The sequence below is a fragment of the Ciconia boyciana genome, chromosome 23 (genome assembly GCF_034638445.1).
Source record: "Ciconia boyciana chromosome 23, ASM3463844v1, whole genome shotgun sequence".
Classification (NCBI taxonomy): domain Eukaryota; kingdom Metazoa; phylum Chordata; class Aves; order Ciconiiformes; family Ciconiidae; genus Ciconia; species Ciconia boyciana.
In genome coordinates, this window is record NC_132956.1 from 3,116,600 (window position 1) to 3,129,248 (window position 12,649).

The window sequence follows — 12,649 nt, forward strand, 5'->3', positions numbered from 1 at the left end:
CAGCTGGGCGCTCTGCTCCTGCGCCTCTTCTCAGCCTCTGGACACCAGTGTCTCCCTGCATCACCTTCTGGAAGGTCCTTACCCCCCCCACTCTGCAGGACGCCCCTTTACACCCCCTGCTGCCCCTGTGGCCCCCCCTTTGTACCCTGTCTCTCTCCCCTGCCCCTGGGTTGCCTCTGCCCCCTCCTCCTCCGTGCACCCCCCCTTTGCACCCAGCTTGGGGGTGCCCCCCTGCACCCCGGTCCGCGGCTCCCCCTCACCCCCGCGGGCCGCGCTCTCCCCCTCGCACCCACCCGGCCCGTGGGGTGTCCCCGCAGCCCGTGGGTCCCCTTCCACCCCTGCCCGTGGGGTCTCCCCGGAGCCCGGCCCCCCCCCTCGCACCGGCTCCCGGGCGGGGCGGCCGCCGCCGTGCGGCCAATGGGCGCGGGGGGGCGCGGCCGGCGGGGCCGCCGCATTTAGCGACCGGGCCGGGCCGGGCCGGGCCGTTCCGTGCCGGGAGGCGGCGGAGCCGGGGCCGGAGCGCGGCATGGAGCGGGCGGCGGGGCCGGGGCCGGGGGCAGCGCTGGCCGTGTCGCTGGCCGAGGGGCTGATCAAGTCTCCGCGGCCGCTGATGAAGAAGCAGGCGGTGAAGCGGCACCACCACAAGCACAACCTCAAGCACCGCTACGAGTTCCTGGAGACGCTGGGGAAGGGCACCTACGGGAAGGTGAAGAAAGCCCGGGAGCGCTCCGGCAAACTGGTAAGGATCCCTCCTTCCCCGGCGCATCCTCACCGTGAGCCGGTGCGGGGCCTCTGAGCATCCCCCCGCTCTGAGCAGCATGGCCCCGGTGCATCCCCCCGCGCCCCCGCCTCGCCCCGGTGCATCTCCCCAGCCGGTAACCGGGAAGGCTCAGCCCTCGCCCGGCCCCGCTCCCGGCGCAGCGTGCGGGGAGGCTGCGGCGCTGCCGTCCCCGGGCCCGTGCCGCAGGCGGGGGCAGCGGGGCCGGGGACAGCCCGGAGGGACCTCGCACCCCCCGGGGGGGTTGCAGCTCCCCTCGCCCACTTGACCGCGTCGGGCTCCTTGGTGAAAGGAGCCGGCAGATATCCGGCAGCGAAGAGCAAACATTGCACTTGAGTCTCAAGGATTTTTCCCTTCCTCTTGCCCTGGTTCGTGGTTGGTTTTGCCTCTTGGCTCTGGGCAGCGGCGTGCGGCGCGCAAGCGAAGCCGAGCCCCTCTGAGCCCTGAGTGTCTGGTTAAAGTCATGACTTGCTCAACCAACACCTCAGCCCCTCTCAAGCAAATGCCTCTGTGCAATGCCTGGCTCATGCACGGCTCAATCCAGCGTGCTGGAAGGGTGCAGGGCGAGGTAGGGGACCCTCACCCCCAGGAACGCGGGGTGCTGCTGTCCTGCCAGCCAGCCCTGTCCTTTAGGAATCTGCAGGGGTTCAAAGGGCAAACTTGACCGTGATTTCCCTGCCCCTGTTTGGTCCTGAGCACCCTGCGGTGTGGGATGGGACCCACAAAAGGCACTTGCACACCAACCCATCTTGAGACCGTGGGTGAGCAATGAGGGGCCACCTGCGAGCGGTGGGACTGGCCCAGCAAGGCTCTGAGGGCTGAGCAGAAGAGCGGGGTGCAGATTGGATCACTGACGTGCCACAGAGGCATGTCAAGGAAAACAACTGTAAATCTGAGAGGTTTTCTTGTGTAACGTGACAGCCCTTAATTAAGTCAGATCTGCCATTTCCATTAGCCTATCTGATTCTGAAGAAGCTGCTGTTTTGCTGCATAATCAGGGCCTTGAAATGCAGCTTCCACCCACAGACCTAGAAGGGTCCCTCCCCTCGGGATGGGCGAGAAGACTTGGCTTTCCCTGTCTGCACCTAGCAGAGCTTGTGCAGGGAATCTCTGAACTGCTAGAAAACTTACCTCTCTGTGGAAGCCCCTTAGGACAGGGACTCTTTGTCTAGCAGCATTGGTCTATTATCATGCAAATTAAATACACAGGCCAATGACTCCTCAATGAATGCCCGAGATAGTCAAAGGCTAACTAGCCTAACTAGTACTTCAGCGAGCTGGCCATGTAGGAACAGGAGGCTTAACCACAAATCTCTCCTCTTCCCACAAATTCTTTCTTGTAGCACTCAGCATTTCCGGACCTGTTTAATCTCCAGGCTTATCCTGAGCTGGGTTGTTATTTGCTCCTTCTCTAAGTGGCTTTCACTTCCTAAACAGCGAGGTGTGAGAGCAGGTACTGCTGCCTCCCCGGGTACACTCGTGGGCTGTGCGGATCTGACATTACCGGCTGAGGCTGTAAAGCTGGAGCTGCTCCATGCATGGTTTTTGCCTCTGGCTAATCAGAAACTGCCTCTGTCAGATGCACTGAATATTGAACAGTCTTGTTTTACTGCCTAGCTTTCTTTTTTCCTCCTTATTTTAACCAACCTACCTGGACTTAGCTCAGAGCAAGGTGTGTCTAATCAGTTGGTAGACTGCAGGGAAGACCAGGCTCCCACAGCTGAAGGATTTTGGGGGACTTCCATGAACATTCTTTGTCTGAACAAAAACTTGCTTTCTGGTTAGGAATCCTTTAGGTGAAATGATGCTCACGCCTTTTGGTGGGGACTTCTGCTTAAGTGCCCTTCCCAGTCCTTGGAAAATTGTTGTGTCCCCGAAATATCAAGCAGGTGGGGAGGGAGTTACTGGTTCTGTTTCCTTTCCTTCTTTTCTTTATCCCTGCGTCTTTTGGTTTGAAGGTTCAGTAATGTGTGCCATGGTGGTGCAAAGTGGCTCCTGCACCTGTTTGCATGGCAGCATCTGGCCTTTTTTTTTCTCCCAGCCTGGTGTTTCTCCCAGCCTGGTTCCCAAGCCCTGGCCTGCAGCCAAGTCAAATAGAAAGGGGGACCTCCTGTGGGACTCGCTTGCAGTGTCAGAAATGTATTTGTGGGCTTGCGTGGTGTCAAGAGGAAGGCAGCACCTGGAATATTCCCAAGCAGCAAAGCTTCTTTTGATCTCCAGTAAGAGGTGAACCCCGGTCTCTTCCGTAGTGGGTTGTAATCCATATTTCATGGAGCATGAAATGCTGCACTTGCAGTCTGGAACAACTTCTAAAGTGCTGCCTGGGGTTGTAGCTTAATGCATCTTTCAGCAGCTGCTGAAAATACCTGTTCTGCCCCCAAAAAACTTTTAATTAAAAGCCTTTTTGACTTGGAAAGTACTCTCGAGTTCTCTAGGCTTCTGCAGCAGGACTTCTTGGGGCTGTTTGCTGCAGGAGACTCTTCTCATAGCATTGATGATGGAGGCAGTGTGTAGGCTGTGGCAGTGTCTGTCCCTTGAAGCTGCTGGTTCCCATCTCCAGGGTGGCCGGGCATGGCCTTTTCTGTCTCAAGGGGCGATCCTTTGCTGTCAGCCCTCTTAGGTAGGGGATGTTTTGGAACAAAACTGCTTCTCGGCACCCTGGGGAAGGATGGGATGGCCAAGAGATTAGCCTCCCCGGCAGGGCTTGACAGGCAGATAAATCATCCCACCCTGAGTGGCTGGTTCAGTCTCTGTTATACGAGATGTGGACCCTAACAGTGCCGTACCCTCGCTGTGCGTTGTGCCCGACCGTTACGCAGGCAGCTGGCCTGCCTGCGGGCAGGGCTCAGCAAGGAGAGCCCCGGGGCTCTACCAGCGCTCCAAACCTGCTCGCTGCTGCAGCCGAGACTCCCGTCTGCCTTGGAGGTCACTAACTGCCGGGCTCATAGGCGAGGGCGTTCTCCGGCACTCTGCCACATACAGCCAGCGGCATCTCCTAAGGCTTCCCGCGCTGGCAGCCTGGAGCCACTGTGTCTTTTTATGGACAGTGGATCTTGCCCTGAGCCCCGGCTCAGCAGTGTATGTGTGTGAGCATCTTGGTCAGCAAGCAAATGTGCTGCGTGCACCCCAAAATGCTGAGGCTGTTGGGCTGGATGTCAAGCTTTAGCGGGGAGATGAATAGAGTGAGTCAACAGGAATTTGGGAGGGCAGGAGTGGGCTGACTTGCTGCATGAAGGCTTTACCTGACCCCCACCAGAATGCAGGCAATCAGGGGCTGGAGCAAAAAATTGTTAAACTTTAACCTGTTAACCTAGCACAAAGGTCAGGGAAAAGAATACCTGGCTTTCAAGAAGCTATTAAGCGCCTTCAGTATTGCTTTGTACAGAAACTTGGGCCTGGGTTATTGAACTTCCCTTGGCCAGAGTCCATTCTGCTTGGTTTCTTCAACCCTTGGGGCTGGTGCAGGCGCCTCTGCAGTGCACAGGAGGCAACCCCTGCCCTGGCCAGAGCTGGCCTGAAGTCACCCAGTGCAGTAGAGATGCGCTCTGAGGCCAAGGGGACTCCATCGGCCATCTCTCACATGCCCATCCGAGCCCTTAAAATTGGCACGTCCTTCTCCCATGAAGACACTGATGTGGCAGCTGAGATCTCACTGCTTAGTGTCTGGTGACTTGCCGTGGGTGCGATGGGCCTTGCTTAGCAAGGGTTGCAAACTTGCTCTGAGCCTTTTGCTGCTTGGTGGGCTAGGTCTTGAGGAGCGAGGTTTCCGACTCCCCTCAATCGGAGGGAGACGAGGCCGAGCATCTGTCCCACGCAGCCAAAGGAGGAGGAGGGCCCTGTGCAGTGTAGCCATGAGCATCGCTCCTGTGCGGGCAGCTGGGGCTGGCGGGTGTCTATGGCCCCTCTCCCTGTTGCTGGGAGACTGGTGCGGGGGTCCCTTTACAGGATTAATGCTGTTCCGCATTCTTGTCTGATACAAAAAAAGAGGTTCTGCTGGATTCAGTTGTAAATTCAACCCTAGGAGCACATTGTCTCTCCCCAGCCCCTTTGAAAGAGGATTAGAAGGCATCTATTCTCCAGCACTTACTCTTCTTTCTCCTCCCCTTTCAATTTCCTTGTAGAGGATAAGTTGAAAACCCAAGTGAAAGCCTGGAAAGCGGCTCGCATGGTCGGCGCTGGGTCTCCCAGCTGGCTGGAGCACAGTCCTGTGCCTAGGAGGGATCTACTCTTTAATGCCAAACTTTCTCTTACCTCTATGTAATCAGCTCTTTGAAATAAGTATTTGTGAGGAAAACAAAACCTGGTTTTTGGTGGGTTTTTTTGTGGTGTTGTGTGGTTTTTTTTTTTCCATTTTCATGACCCCAAGAAGACGTTGTTGTTATTATCTTCCAAGTCATGTGTGCAGGTCACATTCCTTTGGCTGCGGTCCAGCGGCGGCTGTAGCCTGGGACACAATTCCTGTAAGCCGTGGCACATAAGTGAGGAGCAGGGCTGCGTTACCCGTGGGAGGAGGCTTGGGCAGCTCCTCTGGTAGGAGCTGGCAGCAGGTTTCCCTTGGGGGAAGCTTCTCCCTTGTGCGCAGCAATAGGACTTGGAAAATATAAAAACCTAACTGATAAAGTTCACTTTTATTGGAGTTGCTTCAGTGGAGCCGTGCAGCATGGCCCTGGGATACAGCGTGCCTGGGTGGAGAAGCTGGGCCATTGATATCTTGCTTGTGAGCCTCTTCCCAAAAGAGGGGGGTGGGTTTCTTGCTCTGCAACAGGCTTTGGGAAGCCACAATGCTCCTGGCCCCAACAGCCGGGTGACCCTCTGTGCATGTGCTTATCCGCAGGTGGCTATCAAGTCAATCCGGAAAGACAAAATCAAGGATGAGCAGGACCTTGTCCATATCCGGAGAGAGATTGAGATCATGTCCTCCCTCAACCACCCCCACATCATCGCTGTCCACGAAGGTGAGCCCTCCTCTCCCCTCCCCTTTCCAGCAGCATCCCTGAGCAGAGCCTCCTCCGTGGGGCTGGGTGCCGGGGCAGGCTCTGCAGCAGTGAGGTTAGCGCTCGCTGTTCTTCTCCCTCAGAAGCTGTTTGCCATTGCCTGTGCCGTGCTGGTGATTCAGCGCTGGCGGGGAGAGCAGACGCTGCCGGGCTGTGGTTTCCCTGCCGCACCCCCCTGCCTGTGTGCAGAGCAGCGGCGAGGGGAAATACCTGCTCCAGAAATAGCCGCTTCCCGTCCCATGCCCTCCCGCCCGGAGAGAGAAGACGGCTCCAAAAGTTTATGTGGCCTTTTGAGGCTGGAAGCCTCGGCACTGCTGCTGGCAAGAGGCTGCGCCATGGAGGGGAGCCGGTGGCCAGGGTCCCCCGCAAAGTCCAGTGCCGTGTGTGTCTCTGGTTGTGCCCCAGCCATGGCAAGTGCTGGAGCAGTGGGAGTCTCTGTGGCTCTGCTCTCAGCCCAAGGCAGGAGCTAATCTCAGCACTGGAGTCCTCATTCCCTGCTCTGGGGCACAGGAAAACCAAACCACAGTGTGCTGGGAGAGCTCCTGGTGCTGCTGGGCTTGGCTTTATGGCCAGGGCTGGGCTTTGCTCCCAGGATGTCGGGGCAACACCAACTCAAGGGGAATTTCTCAAGTTCTAGCTACGACCAGATTTAGAGCAAATCTCCGGCTGGATCAGTCTTTGCTTAAACACTGAGTCCTTTGGCTGCAAACCCAACGTGCCCCGTGCTCTTCCTCGGGGCGGCTCTGCCGGGGTTCATTGCGCTGTGCCGGCGTGCGGCCGGTGCCTGTGTTATTGCTGCCTCCCTGGCGTATGTCAGGTACCCAGAGTCCTTTTGCCGTCTAAACAGAAGCAAGTGGATTGGCAGTTCATACACAGTGTTTGCAAGGACTGAGTCACGCTGACTGCTGGAATTCAAAAATATTGAGGTAGCTTTCTGCAAACAGGAAGAAAACGCTCCATGTCTTGGCTTGAGCCGGAGCCTTGTTGGGAGCAATGGGACCATGCAGGAAGGCCACACAGCCGTGCCAGCCGGTGGCTCTGTCTCCTTCCCCTTGGCAGGGCTCTATCTAGCAAAGAACCATGCATCTTAGTCACCTTCTGGCAGAGCAGAGCTCTTTCTCCTGTGCTCTGTGGCTGCAGAGGCTGCTTGGCCAGCAGCCCTGGTGCCACTGTGGGATGCGGGTGGCAGCTCTGGCCGTCCCCCTCTGACCTGCAGAAACCCCAACACCTTCCGTTTTGCAAAACAGACTGAGGGCGCAGGCGATGGGGCGGGCAGTGGGTTAGAGTTGGTCAGGGCTCCACGTGCTAAGGAGCAGTCCCTTAGCTCCGAGCATCCCTCCTAACACCCTGTGGCTTCCCATCTCTGTGCAGTGTTTGAGAACAGCAGCAAGATCGTCATCGTGATGGAGTACGCCAGCAAAGGGGACCTGTATGACTACATCAGCGAGCGGCAGCGGCTGACGGAGCAGGAGGCACGCCACTTCTTCCGGCAGGTCGTGTCGGCCGTCTACTACTGCCACAAGGTGGGTCGGCACCACGCTTCCCACTGCCTTCCCGGGGGGAGAGCGGAGGGGTCGGCTCCTGTGTGCTCGGCAGGGCTGGCTCTGGGCAGAGGTGCAGGAGCCGGGGCTGGGCACAGATTCAGTGCCCGGTGGGGAAGCTCAGCCTGGGCTGGGAGATGGGGGGGGCTCATGGCCATTGGCCTTTCCCAGGAGAGGGGTTAATCCTGCCTCTTATCTGAAGGGTGCGGCAGCCCTCAGGCTTGTGTGGAGGCAGTGCCGGAGCAGCTTTTGGGAAGTCCTTGCCTTGGCTTTCCGCTGCTGTGGTGTGGGGCTGACTAACCCCGCCGGGGAGTTACCGACTCCCGTCCCACCCGCCCAGAGGGAGACGCCCAGGGCTGTCTGCCGGGGCTGAAAGCCGAGCCCTGGGTCACCCGTCTTGTCCCCCGAAAGGGATGTAAAGCTACAGGGCCCTGTCCGGGGCTGTGGGACAAGCCATGCCTGCCCTGGAAAGACCCTCGAGCCTGTGGGTCTCCCTGGAGGATGCTCTAAGGCCATGCCTGGTCATGCCTCAGTCCTGGGTACCCACATGTCCTTGGCAGAAAGGGGGGGCTGCAGGGCACCTTCTGAACCCAAAGCAAATTGATCTCGCTTAGCTGGGCAGCAGCAGGTCCCGGCAAAGCATGGAGCTGTGCCCACCGTGCCCTGGCGGGAGCTGGCACCAGCCGCTCTCATGGGTGTTTGGCTGGGGAGGGTGCAGGAACCCGGCGTGGCACCTTGCGCAGGGTGCTGGTGCAGGGTGCCTCCCTGCTCGTGCTCCTGAGCTGATGGGGAGCTGGTAGCACCCATGTCGGGACGTGGCTTACAGCCTGTCCTCATCCACGCACCCGGGGTTATTTACAGCTCCTCTGGTTGCCGTCACTGTGTCCTGTTTGCGTGCCGCTGTGCCGGTGAACGGCAGTGACCTCCCCACGCTGCCTGACTTTCCCTTCCTCAAACACGCTGTAAACTAAACCTGGCTCTGCCTTCCCTCACGCAGAATGGGATCGTTCACAGGGACCTGAAGCTGGAGAACATCCTTCTTGATGCAAACGGGAACATCAAGGTGAGGGGCTGGCAGAACCCAGCCATGCTTTGGATGTCACCCAGCAAAGGGGTCGAAGGGATGCTGCCCAGCGTGGAGGGGCTGGGGGTGGCCACGCCACCCCCGTCCCCCCAGCGCACGTGGTCTCCCCACAGCTCTGGGAAGCATCTGTCGGCTCTGGGACTGCTGGCATCGCCTGTGCTGCTGTTTGCCCAGGAGATGGGGAGCCAGGAGGGTGCCCGTACCTGCCCCCTGCTATCTGTGCCCGGCAGCTGAGCCGGAGAGGCTGCAGAGGCAGAGCCTCAGTGCTGCCTGTTACAACCATAATTGTATATCTGACTGCTGATAAGAGGGCAAAGTCTGAACGCTGGGGTCAAAGCACGACCGGCTGGATAAGGAAGGGCTCTCCTAGGGAAAGTTCTGGTCCCCATACGCGCCGGCCAGGCTGGCGGAAGGAGGTACGGGGCAGGTCCCGGCTCCACTGGCCCCGAGCGATGCTTTTCGCCTCGGCTGGGAGTGGTGCAGCTGCCTGGGGAGGAAGGGCACAGCCGCAGCCAGGAATCGGTGTGGTTGGTGACAAACAGGCTGTGGGGCTTTATTTCTGTAAGGGGTAATTTTGCAATTGGGAGCTTGCAAGCAGGGACTGTACCTTCTGCTCATTGAGAGGTGACGGGTGAAATGAGGATAATGAATGCCTGTGTGCTAGGTGGAACAGATAGGGACCGAAGCGGCCTCGTGTAGCTGTGAATGAGCTGGAGGAGAGCCCGGCAGCTCTCCCTCTAACCACACCTTTGCAGCTGCCTCTGCTCCTGGCATGCCGGTGATGGGGCTGGAGGGGCAGCGCTGCGGGGCAGCTGCTGCGGTGGCTGGGATGAGCTTTCTGGGAGGGGGAGAGGGGCAGGAGTAGCCTCAGGGGTGGAAAGCCAGGCTGCTGCTGCTCCCTGCAGAGACTGAGGGCACCCAGGACCAGGGTGCCAAGGGCAGCCCTGGTTTCAGCCGAGCTTGCAGCTGGAGAGCTTCAGGTGGCAATGCTGCTCCACCTGCGAAGAGGAACTTTGCTGCTTGATAACAGCTATAAATGTCTCTCTAGATTGCAGACTTTGGCCTGTCCAACGTTTACCAGCAGGACAAACTTCTGCAGACTTACTGCGGCAGCCCTCTCTACGCATCCCCTGAAATCATCAATGGGAGGCCATACAAGGGCCCGGAGGTAGGTTGTGTCTCCCCTCACCCCCTGTGTGGGGGAACGTCCTGCTGCCTCTTCGCTTGGGCTCGGGGAAGCGCTGGGTGTTTTCCCAGCGGAGCATTGTGGGCAGAGCCCTGCCTGTGTGGTGTGGGGTGACGGGTCCCCTAAGGCCAAGCACCGCACGGTTGGGGTGTGGCAGCCATGGTGAGGGGGACATGGTGGGATGGAGGTGGCTGGAGCCGGTCCTGCCCCACTCTCTGTCCTCTCCCACGGCTGCTGCCCGGCCGGGGTGGGGGCCAGGGCGGCCCGGTCCTGCTGCCCCCCTCCAGGCTCATCTGTCCCGCTGGCAGGTGGACAGCTGGTCCCTGGGCGTTCTTCTCTACATCCTGGTCCACGGCACGATGCCGTTCGATGGCCACGACTACAAGACTCTGGTCAAGCAGATCACAAGCGGAGACTACCGGGAGCCCACAAAGCTGTCGGGTAGGCAGACCCCCACCACCCTGTGTGTCCCCCCCACTCCGTGTGTTCCCTGCGGTGCCTGACCTGCCTCTTCCCCAGATGCCTGTGGGCTGATCCGGTGGATGCTGATGGTGAACCCGGAGCGCCGTGCCACCATTGAGGACATTGCCACGCACTGGTGGGTGAACTGGGGCTACAAAGTGCCCCTTGGGGAGCAAGAGCTGCTGCGGGAGAGCGAGTCCCCCCTGGCCACGGTGGCAGAGTGGCTTCGCCGCTCCTCCCGGCCCCTCCTGGAGAACAGCTCCAAGGTGCGATGCTTCTTGAAGCAGCACATCCCCAGCGTGGCTCTGGAGCGGCAGCGCTCCCTCAAGAAGTCCAAGAAGGAGAACGACATCTCCCACGTGCTACAGGAGGTGGCCCTGGCCCCGGAGAACCCCTCCAAGTCCATCCTCAAGCGGCCCAAGGGCATCCTGAAGAAAAGAAACTCCTGCGAGCAGAAGGTGCCCGGCCCCGGCCCCCCACCAGCGGTGCCCGTGGGAGAGGCGAGGGGTGAGGATGGCGAGGTGGCCGCTGTGGGTCTCACCCAGATCCTGTCCTCTGGGATGCTGCCTTGCAGCACGGGCGTTGCGGCGGTGCCCACGGCCATGCCCAAGAAGGGAATACTTAAAAAGCCCTCGACGAGGGAGTCAGGGTATTACTCATCCCTGGAGTGCTGCGAGTCCGGGGATGTCCTGGACGCGGGGAGCTTGGACCTCGACGGGAGCGTGTTTGCTGACAACCCCTCCCCGGAGCAGGGCCCCCAGGGTCTCCCCGTCCGCCGGAAAGGCATCCTAAAGCACAACGGCAAGTACTCCTCTAGCAGCACCGAGGCAGAGAGTCCCCCCGGGCAGGGCTTTGGGGCCTTTGGCGAGGTGCCCCTGCCCCAGGTGCCCCGTGCCCGCCCGTCCAATGCCGTGAGCGAGGACAGCATCCTCTCCACGGAGTCCTTTGACCAGCTTGACCTGCCCGCCCGTGTCCCCCACGGCAGCAGGGGCATGCGGGGCTGTGTCTCTGCCGACAGCCTCCTCCGGCTGGAAGAGGAGGAGGAGGTGGAGGAAGGGCGCAGGTTGCGCCGCTGGACTGTGACCCATTGCCGGAGTCCCCTGGGAGAGAGCAGCTTGTCCCTGGCGGGCTGTGACAATGTCACCGAGGTCTACCGGCGTGCCACGGCCATCGGCATGAAGCTGAGCTGAGGGCACCTCCTGGCAGGGCTCCCCGGGGTGGTGCGTGTTGGGGAGGGGGCCGAGCCCTCCCTGCCCCGGGGCTCCCAGTGCTGCTGAGCCACGTCCCGTGTATTTATTTTGCAGCCTCGTGCCCCTCGGGGAGGGAGCCGTGGTGGCCGTGGGGTGTTGGTGGGGGGGGGTCACCCTGGGACCAGGACATTAAATGGATCAAAGCCCTGAGTGATCCAGCCACTGCCCCGTGGAGGGGCTAGAGGGTCCCGGAGGCTCCTTGCTGCCGTCCTCCCCTCACAAACAGGCTCATCTCATTGTGGGGGGAGGGAACCAAGGGGTTAGGGGGGATTTTTTTTTTTTTCCTTTGCACTGTTTTTTGGCTGCACAAGATAACATATGGGGCAGGTGATATACCTCAAACAAGCTGGAGATGTAGCAGGGTGCTGGCAAGGGGCTGAAAGGTGCTGCCCTGGCTGCTGCCTGTGGGCTGGGCTCTCGGGACGTGCTGGCAACGGGGTCCAACCCCCCACGCCCCGGCTTTTCCCTCTTCTGCGCTGAGAAACCCAACTGGATCTGGCTGAAACCCCAGTCTGAGAACATGCTCTGATGCCAACATCTGTTTTGGTTTGGTTTGTTGGTTGTTTTTTTTTTTTTTAATTAATGTTGAAAGGAGGAAAAAAAAAAAGTGCCTTTGGTGAGGCACCACTTCTTTATTTATTGCCTTTGTCCAACTTGATGTAAGACTTCAGCAGCACGGGATGTGTCTGGCTCCATAATGGCCACCCAGATGTTTTTCACGGGGGGGTGGAGGGGTCTGTGCCCTTGTCTCATGTGCCGCACGTTGAAGCTCGTTGCACTATTGCCACGTGTTCGCTGGCCCTTTCCCTTCTCCAGGGTGTGTGTGTTGTTTTTTTTTTTTTTTTTTTTCCCCCTCCTTCCTACAAAGTGGTCTTGAGAAAACCATTAAATTAAAAGCAAACATAGACCTGAGTTGTTCTCTTGATTGCTGTGCCGCTGCAGCGCGGGGGGGGGGCAGGGAGGTGTGATGGGGTGCTGCTGCCTCCAGCTGCCTGTCCCAGGCCGGTGTCTGATGGCTGGGACAGGGCTTTGCATGGCGCTGAGGCTGCTGTGTGGGCTTAAACTGGTGCCTCCTACCAGTGTGGAATGGTGCTGAGCTGCAGCTTGGCATATCCCTTATGTGGGGGCTCAGCACCCACAGCGAGGGTGACCGGCTGTAGTTTTTAAGGCTGAGCAGCTGCCACTGCGTGACCCAGCGAGGGGGGGCTGCTGCCGGGGTACCACGGCACTGGTGCAGTGATGCTGCCGGGGCCGTGCCCCTGACCCAGAGGGGACCAAACGAGCAGAGTCCGAAGTTTGGGGGAAGCCAGGCTGGAGGCGGATGGCTGCTGAAGGCGATGGACCTGTTCCCCGG

The 12,649-nt window shown here is 59.5% G+C and overlaps 1 protein-coding gene across 1 annotated transcript; it reads left to right on the forward strand.

The window, feature by feature from the left end:
• Positions 1-511: 511 nt before the first annotated feature.
• NUAK2 (NUAK family kinase 2) lies at positions 512-12,196 on the forward strand. Its single transcript, XM_072844927.1, has 7 exons — positions 512-739; positions 5,613-5,733; positions 7,144-7,295; positions 8,311-8,376; positions 9,446-9,565; positions 9,892-10,024; positions 10,103-12,196. Exons 1-7 carry the CDS (start codon positions 527-529, stop codon positions 11,233-11,235), a joined length of 1,938 nt encoding a protein of 645 aa, XP_072701028.1. The 5' UTR covers positions 512-526; the 3' UTR covers positions 11,236-12,196.
• The last annotated feature ends 453 nt before the right edge of the window (positions 12,197-12,649 follow it).

What these genes read in the sequence shown, in the direction of transcription:
- NUAK2 (XM_072844927.1), top strand. Translation starts at nt 527, where the DNA reads ATGGAGCGGGCGGCGGGGCCGGGGCCGGGGGCAGCGCTGGCCGTGTCG. An exon ending in ATGCAAACGGGAACATCAAG is followed by an intron (nt 8,377 to 9,445) that starts GTGAGGGGCTGG and finishes ATGTCTCTCTAG; the next exon opens with ATTGCAGACTTTGGCCTGTC. An exon ending in GGAGCCCACAAAGCTGTCGG is followed by an intron (nt 10,025 to 10,102) that starts GTAGGCAGACCC and finishes CCTCTTCCCCAG; the next exon opens with ATGCCTGTGGGCTGATCCGG.